This window comes from Capricornis sumatraensis, chromosome 2 (genome assembly GCF_032405125.1).
Source record: "Capricornis sumatraensis isolate serow.1 chromosome 2, serow.2, whole genome shotgun sequence".
NCBI lineage: Eukaryota > Metazoa > Chordata > Mammalia > Artiodactyla > Bovidae > Capricornis > Capricornis sumatraensis.
This window is the reverse complement of record NC_091070.1, coordinates 14,467,261-14,479,937: the sequence shown is the minus strand read 5'-3', so window position 1 is coordinate 14,479,937 and position 12,677 is coordinate 14,467,261. Positions and strand designations below refer to the sequence as shown.

At 55.7% G+C, this 12,677-nt stretch overlaps 1 protein-coding gene across 1 annotated transcript in view; it reads left to right on the top strand.

Moving 5' to 3' along the window:
* The window catches only part of TMEM63C (transmembrane protein 63C), a 33,945-nt gene extending 25,439 nt beyond the window's left edge, over window positions 1-8,506 (top strand). Inside the window, exons 17-23 of the mRNA XM_068966411.1 lie at window positions 243-405; window positions 629-734; window positions 1,136-1,303; window positions 3,695-3,804; window positions 5,240-5,245; window positions 5,334-5,399; window positions 8,306-8,506. Of these exons, the coding sequence (XP_068822512.1) occupies window positions 243-405; window positions 629-734; window positions 1,136-1,303; window positions 3,695-3,804; window positions 5,240-5,245; window positions 5,334-5,399; window positions 8,306-8,506 (820 nt within the window). The remainder of the gene's footprint in view (window positions 1-242; window positions 406-628; window positions 735-1,135; window positions 1,304-3,694; window positions 3,805-5,239; window positions 5,246-5,333; window positions 5,400-8,305) is intronic.
* The last annotated feature ends 4,171 nt before the right edge of the window (window positions 8,507-12,677 follow it).

Below are 12,677 nucleotides of genomic sequence, written 5' to 3'. Positions count from 1 at the left end.
TGACATTTTCATATCAGGGACTTGAGCATCCCTGGATTTTGATATCCGCAGGGGCTCCTGAGACCAACCACCCGTGGATACCAGGGGATGACTGTATTTGAAAGCTCTTCTCCCCATCTCTATCTCCACCCCCTGCCCATCCCTTCAATTCTCTTCCTCTCTCTCCTCTTTGCTCCCAACGTCTCTGCCCTCCCCCTCTTCTCCGGCTTCCTCGGCCATCTCCTGCCCTCCTCCACACCCAGGTGTGTGTTCCTGCCAGACAATGGCGCCTTCTTTGTCAACTACGTCATCACGGCAGCCTTTATCGGCACAGGCATGGAGCTGATGCGCCTGGGGTCACTCTTCTTGTATACCATCCGCCTCATCTTCTCCAGGTCGGAGCCAGAGAGAGTGAACATCCGAATGGTGAGGGCCAGGCCCTTCCCTGACACAGCCTTTGGAGCTTCCCTTGGGCGGGTGTTGGAGTGGGGGGTGCCTGTTAGAAGTGTGGAGCAATCTGAGGTTGGGAGGCCTGGTGGGCAGAAGGGGCCAGGTGCTTCTCCGACACCAGCCTTGGAGGGGAGGCTGCCTTGCTGGACGAGGAGCTGCAGAAGCAGCCAAGCCAAGCGGACTCTACCTTCTGCCCCAGAACCAGGCCATGGACTTCCAGTATGGGCGCGAGTACGCGTGGATGATGAATGTCTTCAGCGTAGTGATGGCGTACAGCATCACCTGCCCCATCATTGTTCCTTTCGGTGAGTCGTCCCTGAGGGCCCCCCCCCCACGCCGGGGGGAGCTGCACCCGCCATTGCAACTGGGAGCCCCAGAGCATCCAGCTCCCTCCTGGCTCAGGAGGAGACCCAGGGCCAGCGGATCAGAAGGGCAGGGAAGGGGGCCAGGTTAGTCAGGGGGGCCGGGATTGGATGGCTATTTACGGAGGATGCTCGTTAGGGAATGACCACTTACCAAAATGACAGAATAGGTGCTAGGATTCGAGGGCAGCAGCTGGGCATGCGGGATCGGCCCCACAAGGGCTCCCACAGCCTGGCCCTGGCCCCCTTGCCACTGTGGCTGACCTGTGTCTGGCATCTCGGGTCCAGGGGAGGGGAGGGTCTTGGGATGGCCTCTGAGCCTGCCTCCGTCTGCCGGCCCCCAGGGCTGCTCTATCTGTGCATGAAGCACATCACGGACCGCTATAACATGTACTACTCGTACGCGCCCACCAAGCTCAACGAGCAGATCCACGTGGCCGCCATCCACCAAGCCATCTTCGCGCCGCTCCTGGGGCTGGTTTGGATGCTCTTCTTTTCCGTCCTACGCTTAGGTATGTGCCGAGCCCCCCACCCCGCCGGCCTCCCGGCCTCCCCGCCTCTTGTTCCCCCATCGCTCCATCACCCCTCACCGACGACTCTTGCTGAAACAGACCAAGCCCCGGGAGGAGCGAGGTGTTCCTTGTGGAGCACAGCCTCGCTCAGCGCCTTCTGTAGGCCCAGCGGGCTCGTGTTAGAGTCCCGGCTGACCTTGGAAGTTAAAGGTAGCACCCGTGTGGTCCAAACCGTATACTTTTCGGTTTACAATTTTCAGGGAAAAAACAACAACAACAAAAACATCCTACTCCTTCATTCTAACTCAAGGCTGGCAGGAAATAAAATATTATAGTATCTATCATCAGTCAGTTCAGTTCAGTTGCTCAGTCATGTCTGACACTTTGCGACCCCATGGACGGTAGCACGCCAGGCCTCCCTGTCCATCACCAACTCCCTGGAGTTTACTCAGACTTATGTCCATTGAGTCTGTGATGCCATCCAACCACCTCATCATGTCATCCCCTTCTCCACCCGCCTTCAATCTTTCCCAGCATCAGGGTCTTTGCCAATGAGTCGGTTCTTCATATCAGGTGGCCACAGTATTGGAGTTTCAGCTTCAGTTCCCTGCAGGAAATCAGGGTTGACTTCCTTTAGTATTGACAGTGGGTTGCCATTTTTCACTCCAGGATATCTTCTCAGGGATCAAACCCTTGTCTCCCGTATCTCCTGCATTGGCAGGCAGATTCTTTACCCCGAGCCATCTGGGAAGCCCCTGGCAGACTTCATTTTATAATAAGACTTTTCTGCTAGGTATAAAAGACTACAGATTTATTATCAAAAATAGGAAAAAAATGGAAAGATTAGAGTTTGAATGCCTGTCATCTCACCTACAGCCTCCTGTCTGCTGCTCCCAGACCTCACTCTGTGCATGTGCTTTAAAGGACATGGCAGAGTAGGAGGGGGTTTACTGATCGACTTTACAAAACTGTGGCTCCATCTTATTCTAGTCGGACTTATAGCCTGAGTTTCTTCACTGAACATTATGCTCTGAGCAGTTTCTCCCATTATTAAAATACTGTTTGAGCACATGTCTTTTAATGGCTGCATTAATTTGCCAGTTTTAGTCAGCTCTCCGTTGTTGGGATATTGAAGCTGTTTACCATTTTTTGCTTTTATAAAAACACAACGATAAACATCATTTTGGAATAACTTCCGACTGTAAAGACTGATTTTTAATATTCATGTAGTTAGAAAACTGCTGTTATGAAAAAGTTACCAAACATCCCCAAACAAAACATAAGTGACTTTTAAATTCTGAATTGCTTTTCCGTGCTGTTAGCACATGTCATAGAGTATGCTTACTTCGAAAGGGCTTATGAGAGTTAGACAAGTTTCATATGATATTGCTTATATGCGGAAAATGATACAAAGGAACTTATCTGCAAAACAGAACCAGATTCACAGATTTAGAGAAAGAATTTATGTTTACCCAGGGGGAAGAGCAGGGAGGGACACAGTAGGAATTCGGAATGGATATGTACACACTGCTATTTTTTAAAACAGATAACCAACCTCAACCTTCTGTATAGCACAGGGAACTCTGCTCAATATTCTGTAATAACTTATATGGGGGAAAGTATTTGAAAAAGAATAGATACCTGTGTATGAATAACTGAGTCCCTTTGCTGTATACCTGAAACCAACACCACACGGTTAATCAACTGTAGTAGTAGTCGTATTAGTCACTGGGCGACTGATTGTGACCCCACAGACTGTAGCCCGCCAGGCTCCTCTGTCCATGGGATTCTCCAGGCAAGAATACTGGAGTGGGTTGTCATTTCTTTCTCCAGAGGATCTTCCTAACCCAGGGATCGAACCTGGGTCTCCTGCATTGCAGGCAGACTCTTCACCGTTTGAGCTACAGGGAAGTCCACTCCAATATAAAAATTTAAAAGAATTTTTTTTTAAAGTGGCGGGGAAGGGCTTACAAGGAAAGGTGTGGGTCAGTCACTGCATTTGGGGACAGGGATATAAATGAGTGACCTGAAGGAGTGACATAAATGACTCAGATACTTCCCAGGGACCGTGATATGGAAGGTAGCTGACATCTGGGGGGACATTTAATGGGCACCTAAGTGGCTAAGTAAATGAATTTTTTTTCGTGGAATCCGCCAGATGCTGAAGTCTAAACTGGCCAGGTAGCACAGAGGGATGATGTCCCTGGTGGGGCTCATAGATTATGTGGTTAAGAGGAGAGCTAGGCAGAGACATCTCCACCCTGGGCTCCAAACTCCTGAACGGGTGCTGGGCCGGGGCCCCAGGCATATGTCAGCCGGGCCAGCATCTCTGCCAGCGCCCCGCACAGCTCTGGTCCTCAGGCACCAAGCCCATGCCTCTCCTTCTTGCAGGGTCCCAGCATGCCATCACCATCTTCTCCCTCACCACGCTTATTGTTTCCATAATAATGGTCTGCGTTGCCACCTTCCTGGGGAAGATGTCGAAAATGACTAACTACGAGGTGAGTTGCCAGCCTGCCTTTCCTCCCGCAAGTTCTCCCCAGGGCGCACACAGCTTGAGGAACCCCCCTGCCTGGGGCGCCCACAGCATCAGGGCGCTGAGAGGCTCTTGCCTTTCTCTCTGATGGTGGGATGGGCAGACGGTGCTGGGTGTGCCTACTGTGTGTGTCCTTGCACTGGCCCCAGAATCACGCCTCCCAGGGCAGAAGACAGTCGTCCTCTCCTCTTCCCCCCTCTGATGTCTCCTCCAAACCACAGGCTGCTGGCCCATCCCTCCTACGATGTGAGCCTGTCCAGCCTCAGAGCTGCTGGGGCCATTCCAAGGGATGGAGGGTTGAGAAAAAGGACGGAGTGAAGGAGTAAAAGAGAGGGTGGTAAGGATGATACCCTGGGGAAGGGGACCAGTCATCTCACTGTGAAGAATCTTAGGATACTCTGATCTCGTCTGGAGGGGAGGCCTGGCTCTCTGGGCCCCATGACTCCTTTGACTGTTTGCCAGCATTGTTGTTTAGTTGCTAAGTCGCGTCCGACTCTTTGCAACCCCATGGACTGCAATACACCAGACCTTCTGTCCTTCATATCTCCCGGAGTTTGCTCAAACTCCTGTTCATTGACTCAGTGATGCCATCCAACCATCTCACCCTCTGTTGCCCCCTTCTCCCCCTGCCCTCAATCTTTCCCAGCATCAGGGTCTCGGGGCCCAGCCAGTTATTAGAGAAGGGGGCCCATCCATGCCAACAGAACTGTGTGCTCTAGATCAGCACTTCCTAAAGTGGGGTGACTTTAGAAGCGCACTGGAATGATTTCCAGTGGACCGAAACCTCTTCTGTTTTTCCTGGTTACACCTTTATTTTTCTAGTTGACCTTGTTTATGGCAGCCGACACAGGATTTTTGTTTATAATAGCGAATTGTTTCCTTTTCAAATGAATTTAAATAAGAAAGAAAGTTGACTTCAAGTACTAGCATACTACTGAGCGGAGAAGGGAACCTCGGAGAAGAGGATCTCCTTGCTTCCGGTGGTCCCATCTCTGGGGTCCTGGCATAGGCGCTTACTCCCTTTCTCCCCGGACCCTCCTCCATCTCCTGGCCCGAGTCCGTGCTAGCAAGCACCTGGGCAGATAGCATCTGTGGCTCTTCCCAATGCAACAATGTCGTGGGATCTGGTTGTTCAAGTGTCCACTCCAGAGACAGAAGGTGACCTCCATCTCAGATAATAGGAAACTCTGGCAGGGAAGAGGGGATTGCTGACGTCAGGGCTTCTCCTGGAATCAAAGCAGCAGGCTCATCTTTGCACCGCAGCTTCCCACAGCTCCTTCCAGAAGGTTCTCCCAGCATCCCGGTCTTCACTCTGTCCCCCAAGGGTTCAGCCCGGCCAGCTGGGCTGCAAGTCTGGAAAAACAGAAGATGAGTTGAAGGGGAGCGGGGGCCCTCTTAAGCCTGAGGTTAGGGTCTGAGTTTCTCTGGATATGGGGAGGGCGGTGGGGGTGGGGGGCCATTCACTGACCCTCCCTGTCTCTCCCACTGCCGCAGCCCGAGGAGATGGAGACCGTGTTTGACCTGGAGCCAAGCAGCACCTCCTCCACACCAACCTCCCTTGTGAGTCAGTGCCTTCGCCCTGGGACAGGTCGGGGTCGGGGAGTGGGATGCTTACAGGAATAGGCTTCTCCAGCAGCCTTGTGGGTGCACCAGCGGTTAGAGTCCACCCTGGGTATCGGGGAGGAGACGGGGTGCCCGGGACTCCCCCCTCTGACGCAGCAGGACTTGGCCCAGGTCAGATTGTTGCCGTGGCCCTGGATGAAGAGCCTTCAGAATGATAGAAGATCCAGGAATGTCTCCAGGACACACTATAGAAGGAGCTCAGAGAGGAAGAGAAAGGGCAGGGCGGACTCAGCCTCAGCGAGCTCAGTCGTGTAGACGCAGGGGCCTGCTGGGGTCCTTCGGCCTCAGGACCGAAGGCTGCCGCCAAGGGCACGGGTGCCAGGCAGCGTGGCGCGGACAGAGCTGCCGCGAGCTATTGGAGGTCTGCACGGAAGGGTAAGACGAGTGAGCCCGTCAGCTTGAGAGGAGACGAGGCTGGACTCCGAGCGCAGGGGTCCTGCAGGCTGGGTGCTGGCTCCCACCCCCGTGGCTCAGCCTGGAGACAGGCACGAACGCACGCCAAAACACGGCCGCAAGGGTGGATGCCAGGCTGCCATGGCATGCACTGAGCTGGGTACTGGATTGGCCCGTGCCCCGATGCCAGGGTGCCTTGGAGGAGCACTGAAGAAGAGCACCAGCCAGCCCTGGACACTCTGGGAAGGCTTCCAGGAGGAGGGGAGGTCTAACCAGACTCCAGGCACAGGAGAGTTAGGGGTTGCCGGATGGAAGAAGGTGTCGGGGAGAGCACTCGAGGAACAGGACCAGCCTGTGCAAACGCCCAGAAGAGAGAATCCAGGGCATCAGGGAACCAAAGACAGTTTTGGGCCAGGTGCAACTGCCGAGCAGGCAGCACTTGCCGAGTGGGTGGGAGGGGGGCCCCTTAGACGACAGTGGGAGGACGTGCCCACGCCGGGTGCACAGAACTACAGGCCTCATTCTGAAGCGAGCCCCACAGAGAGGGCCCAGTGAGCTCTGGGGGATGGCAGGGGGGATGGAGCTTCAGTACCAGGAGAGACAAAGGTTTCGAAGCAGGAGTCTCTCTCCACGGAGCATTTCTCCTAGGGCCCTTCTAAGATGACCCTTCCAGAATATTGTCAGCAGTTGGTTATTGAAACCTTGCAAACTAGATGCTTCACCATTCTTGCTCTTGATCTTAACGCTTAACCCACACAGTGAGTGGCGGGGGGGGTGGGGGGGGTGTTTATCCTCATATTACAGGTGAGGAGACTGAGGCTCAAAGACCTGACTTAATTTAGACCCTAGGGTACTACTGTGCAAGAAAACGGCAGAACAAAGTTTGAACCAGGTCTGCCAGACTCCAGAGTTTGAGCTTTTCTTTTTTTTTTTTTTTAAGAAATTACTGGAATTGATTTTTTAAATCTTTCATTATTATAACAGAGATTTCTGAGCATTGTAGGTAACTATGGGGGAAAAAACAAGCCAAAATAAAATAAAAGTCCATATTTCTACCACCTACAATGACCACTGTCACCTCAATGTATATTCTTACAGATATATATTTCTTCTAAAATGTCATAACACTGCACACTGTTTCATAACCTGTGTTTTTAGTTAACAGTCTCCGTCTTCCTACATATATACGTTTTTACCTCTTCAAATACCTAGTCCATATTCAACTTGCCCTACGGTTTCAGAAATATATTTTACAGCTTGTCCAAACTAGGATCCAATCCAGGGTCTGTGCTGGATTAATCTGGCCCCTGCCCATGTCCCTTTTATTTCAGCCCCATCTCTATTTTATGACTTGTTGGAGAGACCAAGCCTATAGTCCTCCAGAAGGCCCCGTCTTCTGGCTTTTTCTGGCTGTTTCTTCATGGTATCTTACAGGAGGTTACAGTATCTCCTGTATTTCCTGAAAACTAGAAGTTAGGTTCAAAGGCTGGAATTGAAGATTCAAGTTCAACACTAGGGCCTAGAACATTACAGGCAGTGTCACCCGAGGAGATATATAATATCCCATTTATTGCCATTAATGATGCTAAAGTGACTCCCAGGTTCAGGGATGACTGCTGGCTTTTTCCATTTTTCAGTTACCATTTTTCCTGGAGGACCCAAAAGTTACCTATGGGGTTGACTTGGGCCCTATGAAAATATCTAAATTCTATTGCAGAAAAAAATGTTCCTTCATCATGTAGGGTTCTTTAGTCTCACTCTAATAAACTCCTACAGAAAAGGTTTCATTTTACCCAATAATTACCTGTTTTCAAAATAAGGAGTTGGTTTCAAAGTCCCTTCAAAGGACAACAGACAGCCCCATCCCTGTTACTTCTTGTGTGTTTTTCTATTCGGCTGTTGTCCCAGGCATTCCTGAGCCCAGGCCTGGACTTCACAGGTCTCATGACTAAGACCTCAGATGGCAGCCTTGGTTTCAAATCCTCATTCACGGGCCTGCCAGCAACGCAGCCCAAGGGTGTTGGATGCATCGCTCAAGCTGCGATAGAAAGCGCACTAGCTCAGGAATGGGGGTTCCCCCGCCAGACCCCCGGTGTCAGGGAGCCTGTCATCTCCCCCTGGGTTCAGCCGGACCTGGAACCGAGACTGAACGGCACGTGTGCTGAAGGAGCAATGGGCTGGGAGTTAGGAGACCACTGACTAGTCCAGGGAGCGTGTAGATGCCCTCTCTATGCTCGAGAGCAACCGGGAAGGCAGACTGGGCAGGCTGGCCAGGACGCGGGCTGCCAGGGGAGGAGGAAGGAGCCACAGCTTAGAGGGCGGGGGCCCTGAGAAAGGTCGAGCGTCAGGGCAGGGTGGGCAGGGTCGGGGGGAGGGTGTGCCCAGATGGACATGACCTCGCCTCGCCCCGGGTGTGACCTTGTCCCATCTCCCTTCTTTGTCCTGAGCAGCTGTATGTGGCCACCGTGCTGCAAGAGCCGGAGATGAACCTGACCCCCGCCTCCTCCCCCGCCCAGCCCACCTACGGCACCATGAGCAGACAGCCGGAAGAGGGAGAAGAGGAGAGCGGTGTGAGGGCCTTTTCAAGGGAGCTGGACTCGGCCCGGTTCCAGGAAGGAATGGAACTGGGGGACCAGAGCCAGTATCACTGACCAGGACCCAGGCCTCCGCCTGGCAACTCCAGCCAGGAGTGGCTGCCAGGGGAAGGGCCTGGAGAGAGAGGCAGCAGGGCGCCCTGGTCTGCCCCCCCAACACATCCTGCAGACTTTGGGAAGGCTCCAGCGGAGCCCTGGCTGTATCTCTCGGCCACGTGGAGGCCCCGGCCTGCTGACCAGCCGGAACGGGAGACGCTGGGCAGTCTCGAAGGGCCCCCCCAGGATGGGACGGAGGATATAGGCAAGCCTCGCCTCTTGGCAACAGCCGCTGGAGCCCAGAGCACAGAGACTGGAGACTTGGAGGGCTTTCCTGGGGTCACGAGGGAGGTGTGCCTAAGGGAGGAGGCAGGAAGAAGACTCTCTGGGGTCTTCCCCACCCTTCCACCAGCTGCCCTGCCCGAGGAGCTTCTGCGGCTGCGCCACCCCCCACCCACCCTCCTCCCAGCCCCATCCCTCCCCTGCAGTCTGCGGAGGACCCAAGACACAGAGGACCACCTCCTCCCAGCTTTCCCGCATGGAGAGCCGCAAGGAAAAAGTCCTGCACCCCACCGGCAGGAAGGGATGGGTGAGACCGTAGATGGGAAGGAGGCGACTGACCCCTCTCTGTTCCCCGCTCCTCATCAGGGGTCCCAGGAGCCGCAGGGTAGAGACTTGTTCTCTTGTCTGTCCCTGCAAGGGTAACGGGGCTCATTAAATGGGACCTGTGTGCATTCTGATGAAAGCAACCCAGGCTGGTTACTGTCAGGCGGGAGGGACAGAGGCAGAATTCACGGAGTTGGCTGGGGCGGCGGGGAGGAGGAGGTGTCTTCTCCCAAAATGCCAAGTGATGAGAAACCAGATATGCCTCCCCCAAGCCCCAGGGCCTAATGAGAGGACCCCCAAGGTCAAGGATGTGGCTTCTGAGAGCTGCCCCTGCCTCATACCCATCTGAGTGCCTAAGCCCCCAGCCAAGGTGCGGGGCGGGGCATAGTTTAGGGTAAGAAGCCCACGCTGCAGACCAGGCACTGATTGGCCTTTCCCCAGGCTCTAAGCGGGACCCATATCTCCTCTCTGGGCCGCCCTGCACTCTGGGCTGAAGAGTGCCTCCGGCATGGTCCTGGCTCAGACACTGTGGATTCCTTGTGGGTGGTGGGGTCGGGGGTGCTCAGGCTGCCCTCCCAAAGCGGCCACCACCCGGGACCCGGAGGAGCTGAATCCTGAGTAGGAAGGACTCTGGTGGCACCCTCGCCCCAGGCAGGGAGTTGCAGGCCTCAGCCTCTGGGGACAGGTGGCCCACCAGGACCGCCAGGCAGCCAGGCCGAGGGAGACACAGAGAAGGGCTGCAGGGGCCTCGGTGGGGTGGGATGAGCCACTCCAGGTGGGGTCTATGTGCTCTAGGGCTTTCCTGAGCTCTGTCATCCAAAGGCCTGGGTCCCTGCGGCCAACCTCCTGAAGGCAGGCACTCGGGTCCCCCTCACCTGGGTGTTGGGCACCAGCTCCTGGGCTCACGGGTGCTCCTGAGTTCAGATCACTTGAGCCTCACTTCCACTCCCCTCGCTGCCCATATCCTGGCTCCAGAAGCTCCAAGCTTGACCCCAGAGGAGAAATAGCACTTGAGGGGCAAGAAGCCCTGCTCTGCCCCGACCCCACCACCCCACCACTGAGACCTCGGCCCGGACTTCGGCACGAGGGCTAATTTCCAGAGAGAGCCTGGGTCAGCTGGGGGGAGAAGGGGGTCTTACCCGTCCAGGTCTGAATAAGGAGGAAATTATCCCCATAAACCCAGGCCCCACAGGCCTGCTCCCCAAACATTTCACCAGCCGTCAAGGGGAAGGGTCCCCTCCAGAGCAGAGCGGTCAGGACCCCTGGCCTGGAGCCCTGTCCGCCACGGGGAGGTGGTGACTCCAGCCCCTCCACCCCCCACCAGCCCCCAGATGTCCAGCAGGCATGTCCCACCAGAAGCTGGCCTGAGGGCTCCCTCTCTCCTGGCACCTCTTGCTGGCATCCATCCCCCGTCTCGTGGTCCCCGTTGGACCATTCCTGCGGCAGCTGCTCTCGCCTGGTCCCCCTAAGTCTGTGGAAGCTGCGTATGGGAAGGGTCCCAGCAGATGACACAGCAGCAGGGCTGAGGCTGCCTGCTCTGAACCTGGGTAAAAGGTGGCCTGGTTCTGAGAGAAGATGGGGAGAGTGTTGGGAGTGTTGGAGTCCCCTGGCATCTCTACTCTTCCCAGAGACCCAGGGCAACCAGCCAGGGCCCCGGCCACAGCTGCTCCACTCGCTCGGGGCACGGGTGAGCCTGGGTCCCGCCACAGCACAGCCAGGCCCTCCTCGGGCATTTCCCCTCCAAACTGCACCCTCGGCCCACACGGGTCTCACCCGCTGGCCTCTGCCTACCACCATCCACCCCATCCACAGCCCCCTTCCCCACCTGCCCCCTGCCCCATCTGTCCCCCACGGCCTCCCCTGACCCCTAGAGCATCAGACCTGCTCCTCTCTGGAGGGAGCTGCCTCCCAGACCAGGGATCGCCTAGAGTCTTCGAGAAGCGCCCCTCCCTGGGCCTAGGGCAGCTCCACACCTGCCTGCCTCTTCCTCAGAAGCTTCTGGAAGCAAAGTGCCTATTAGCAGCATTGCATCCTCTGGGGACCCCAGTGGCGCGTGTGGACTTCCCTTGGCCACCACCACTTAAGGAATGTGCCAGAACGCCGAACCTTCTTGTTATTAACGCTATGACCGTGCCTTGAATAAACAAATCCTCCCAACCTTGGCTGGCCTGTGCCTCTGAGTCTGAACCTGCCCAGCAGGGCCTCCAATCCATCTGGAAGGAGCCGGAGCTCCTGGAGGGGGCCAGGCTGAAGCACATGTCTTGCGCTGTGGCTTTGGCACCTGGGACCGGAAGCTGTCCCCCTGGGAAACCCTTGAGCCCTGAGGTCTTCCCTGGCCCCTGGCCTCACAAGGGAAGAAGGCCTGGCAAGCGCTGCCTGGTCTCCTGGAGAGCCCAGAAGTGAACCTGCCTCTTTCTTTCCACTGCGGGTGCTCTGAGAGTCCCCTGACCCGTCTGCTAAAAGTGTGTGCTCAGTTGTATCTGACTCTCTGCAACCCCACGGATGGTAACCTGCCGGGCTCCTCTGTCCGTGGAATTTTCCAGGCAAGAACACTGGAGGGGGTTGTCATTTCCTACTCCAGGGGATCTTCCTGACCCAAGGGTTGAACCCGTGTCTCTTGTGTTTCCTGCATTGGCAGGTGGATTCTTTGCCACTGTACCACCTGGGAAGTAGATGAGAACTTTCTGGTCCCTGAGCTACCTAAGAAGCCATCAGGCAGCCTCCGCTGGGCAGCACAAGCTCCAGCTGAGTGCTGTGCCCTGAGAGCTGGCTCTTGGCCTGATGAGCAGCTGGACTTGACCCATGGAGGACCCCAGCAGAGGCAGCAGGCAAGGCTCAGGTCTGTACCAGTCTCGGCCAGCGACACCGGGGCGGGGAGAGGTTAGGGAGAGGTTGGGCACTTGGGCTGCCTCGTCAGGCCTGAACGGAACAAGAAAACCCTCTAGCAAAGTGTAGTTATGTCAGCTGTCATGCCCATGACAAGGAGGAAAACTTCCCTACCCTGGGGGACAATGACATGTCCTCGCCTAGGAGACCAGGATTCTGGGCCTTTCTCTAGGCAGCGTGGTGTCCCTGCACTGGTCACCTCATCCTGAAAGCAGGAGGACGGGAAGTCAATCGCTCAGTCCATTATTGAATGGAGCAGATTCAGCTGCAGGGATAGAGGGAATGGGGCGTGGAGGGGGGCTTCCTCCGTCACTGCCCCCTGTGAGGGCAGAGGACACTCTCAGGGCTCGATTCCCAAGGGGTGCTCGGGAGCACCCTTGCTGGACCTTCTCCCCAAGCTTTCATGGTCCACTCATGGGGGTGGGCTCAAAGCTGCCCATGATGTGAGCCTGGCCAGGGGCCCAGGCCCCAGGCCCTTGAGCCCTCTCCCCTCAACACTATTAGTTTCTGAGTAGAGTCAGATGAAATCCACAGAGACACTTCAGTGGAGAGGAGAGCAGGAAGACCACCCTGGCCGGACGAAAGGGGCTGGGTTCCATGGCCTGGAAACAGGGATGGGGGGTGTTGGGGAGGGGGAACTGGGCAGATGGTCAGGAGGGAGGCCTGGTGCCAGGGCAGTCCAGGATGCCAACTTCATGGG